This window comes from Nuphar pumila, chromosome 3 (genome assembly GCF_984573655.1).
Source record: "Nuphar pumila chromosome 3, dmNupPumi1.hap1.1, whole genome shotgun sequence".
Taxonomy (NCBI): Eukaryota; Viridiplantae; Streptophyta; class Magnoliopsida; order Nymphaeales; family Nymphaeaceae; genus Nuphar; species Nuphar pumila.
The window spans coordinates 61,421,871-61,425,352 of NC_143251.1; the positions used below are offsets into that span (position 1 = coordinate 61,421,871).

General features: G+C 41.3%; 1 protein-coding gene across 1 annotated transcript; it reads right to left on the minus strand.

The window, feature by feature from the left end:
- Positions 1 to 1,360: 1,360 nt before the first annotated feature.
- Positions 1,361 to 2,532, minus strand: LOC149842990 (uncharacterized). Its single transcript, XM_090001658.1, has 2 exons — positions 2,403 to 2,532; positions 1,361 to 1,727 (listed from the first exon to the last, which is right to left on the minus strand). The coding sequence occupies exons 1-2, from the start codon at positions 2,469 to 2,471 to the stop codon at positions 1,455 to 1,457; spliced, it is 342 nt and encodes a 113-aa protein (XP_089857784.1). The 5' UTR covers positions 2,472 to 2,532; the 3' UTR covers positions 1,361 to 1,454.
- Positions 2,533 to 3,482: the final 950 nt, after the last annotated feature.

Below are 3,482 nucleotides of genomic sequence, written 5' to 3' on the forward strand. Positions count from 1 at the left end.
ATTTAGGGTTACTGACCGTTGTAATGTGCGGTTTTTCAATTGAAGCTCCCCTACTTCAGTATGCAAGTCGATCACTATTGTCGTCAACAAAATGACATACCCTATTAATAAGTTCACATGTTCTTGTAGGCTCGTCACCCCATCATTCAGTCCGTCGAATGATTCAACTGCGCGTAAAATCGCTTGCTCGTGCGAAGTCACATATTCCACCAGCCTGTTGATAGTTGCAGCTATATTCTCTTGGCTCCGAGGTAAACTCATCTCCTCAGTTTCGGCAACTGTCTTGCCTTTGGTGTTGCGCAAGTTTTGATAAGACGTCACGATGTCTTGCTCATAAATCGCAGCATGTCGGCATGTCTATCGACACCGACTCCGGAGTCTCTTCTCTAACACGAAAATGAGCTTTGATACCACTTGTCATGGGTCTAATTCTTTCAATAAACCAGCGCGATGTGACAGTCCTTCCTCACTGCTGCAAGCATACTTATCAGCTCGCTTGCCAGTTACAAAAACTTGTAATCAGAACACAAGAGAACAAAAAAGAATAAGGAGAGAAAAATTACAATCACAAAAAGCAATCACAACGAGAGTAATCACAACGAGAGTGAACAAAAGAAAACTTAACACATTTAATTTATTCACAGTTTTGCCAAAAAGTACTCCGGAAGTATTGATTCACTTGAATCGGAAATCTTACCTTCACCAAAAGTCAAAGCGCAACTTTAGAATGCAAGTAACAAGGAAACAGTGATTATCCTGAGAAAAATTCAACTATCACGTGTCCTAACGGACTCTAAAATAGTAAAAATTACTTTTGAGTTAATATTCCAACAACTATTTAAAAATAATAATCACAGCCAATAAAGAAATTGCCCACAGCACTACTTTCCGTATATTTAGCCTTTGTACAATGAAAAAGATGTCCAACCCATTTCCTCTTTTATTGATTTTAGTGACACTGCTCGTTCTTTTCGCTAGCCTTCCACACCTTACCGACAACCTTTCCTTTTTTGGGCACCACTTATATTCCAAACCAAACCTTACCCATTATGGTAAAAGTTCACTGCAACCTGTCCTCCCCTAGTCCACACTAACTTCCATTCCCAACCCCAAAACCCCTAAAGAAAACAACAGACAACCGACTCATGGAAATAAAGACCAACTTTAAGACGACTCTGCAGGACTCGTCACATCTGCACCTCAAAAAGATCATAGGGCACAGACCTATCTCAACACGCCACCCCAAATTGTATTCACGCACTCCACCCCTCCCTCAAAAACAACGTACCACCCACACAGAAAATAGCCCCACATTTGCCCAAAAGTAGAGAGAGAGAGAGACACACATTTGCACAGATAGAGAGAGAGTAAAACACCCGCATTAAAGCAGCAAACTGTACATGATTCAGAGCAAAAAGTAAGAAACATATCGAAAAGTAAAGAGAGATGGGGTTTCATTGGTTGGCATTGGAGTTGTAATTGGTGTGCTTAGCAGAGGAGCCCTTGCACTGCTTGACCGGATACTTGACCGCGTTGAGCTCCACTTTGCGCAGGGCTGCACGGCCAAGATCGACGCCACAGATGTCGGCAAGCCTCACCAGATAGAGCAACACGTCCGAGAGTTCCTCACCCAAGTGCTCCTTCTCCTTCTCCTCCCAATCCGGCAGCCCCTTTGGGACCTCACCCTTCCATTGGAATATCTCAGATAACTCACCCACCTCCCCTACCTAAACCAAAAACCAAGTTACAAAAAAAGAAAACAACAAAACCAAATACAAGGAAATCACACTCAACTCATATTTGGGGTGTGTACGACAGTGGAAAAAATCCCATGTATTGTGTATAATGAAGTATTGAACATGGACACCACCAAGAGAACTTCCCAATAAAGTAGGACATAGGCTTAAGTTTTAGTATTTTTTTTATAGCTGTAAGGTATGGTTTATATGGAGATAAATACTAAATAATGTTATTAGTTTAAGTGCGAAACCCTATAAAAATAGATGTCCATCCCCATAACACGGGTCTACATGAAAAAGAAAACAAAAAATCCGGGATTTGTTACTAGTCAAAAGGTATGTATCCCAACAAAAAACACTTCTGGTCCAAAAGGATGAGACTCTAGAGCCAAAGCAACACAAAACCCCAAAAGAAATCTCTAAAAGCATCAAACAAAGGACATAAGAAACCCAAAAAAACCTGAGGAGATTTGTAGAGGGGAATAAACGAGTACCCACAAAAAGGAACGGAGAAGAAAAGAAGAAAACCGCCTTTTCTCAAGGGAAAAAGAGAAACCCCAAGAAAAGAAACAAGGGAAAATACAGAGAAAATACCCAGATGAGATACATGTTTCTAGAGAGAGATAGAGAGGAGGACAAAAGGGTAGAGAGAGAATGACTGACCAGGGCCAGGAGAAGGTTCCTGGGACTATGGAATTGGTCCCAATCCCTCTCTTTGGCAAACTCAGCCATCTTCTTCTTGAGTTCTTCGAGGGTAACACTCTTGCAGGACTCCCCGTTCGCTTGGTGGTCGTTTTCCATCTCCATATCGTTCTTTTCTCTCTCTCTCTCTCTCTCTCTATATATATATATATATATATATATATATCGTTGGACTTTGCAGGAAAGTGAAGGTATGGTGTAAGCGCAAAATGAGGCAGACGCGGGGATGAGAGAGACAGAAGGGAGGATATCGAAAAGACAGGGAAAGCTTTATATGGGAAGAAGGGCTCCCATCCCATCATGCCACCGGCTATCTCAAGTTTCCCTGTCATACTTCTAGAGAGAAAAAGGGCGAAGGGTCGCAGAAAGTGAGGGGCTCCTTCTACTGGCTATCTCCGGTTTGTGGGTCATGCATTCCCAACCCATCCTTCCCTTAAACGTGGTTCGACCCGATAGCACCTCTTCTTGGGCCCGCTGCTGATTCCGTGTGAGGCCCACTAAGTATCCCATCAGGGTTTAGTATCATATTCCCTGTTGACAGAAATTTCTTTCCTGTCCTCTTCCGTCCACAAAACCTACACGATAATCATAATCACATGAACACTTGTTTTCTGCTTATAAATGCATGTAGATTGTATATGATCAACAACAAAAAAAAAACTCAAAAATTTTATCAATCAAAGCTTTTATTAAGAGGGAGTAAGTGCTCTCGGAGCAGCCTATCATTATTAATATATATTTAAAGAGAGAGATCAGGTCATATTGTATATAATCGACTTCTCGGCTATATTCAATCTTTACTGTGCATCTAACTTACGGACCATGAGAGTGGAGTCCATACATACCTTGGTCGAGTGAGATGTATCGTGGGATTGTAATCGACAAATTAATCAGTTATATGCGATATGATTTGATTTACTTTCAGGTCAGGAAAAAGCAAAACATAATCAATTTGACTTGGAGACAGTGATTTGGTTTGAAAAGTTAGTTGAAACCAAACACCTTTCAAATGAAGTTTGAGATTGCAGAAAGCCATACGAG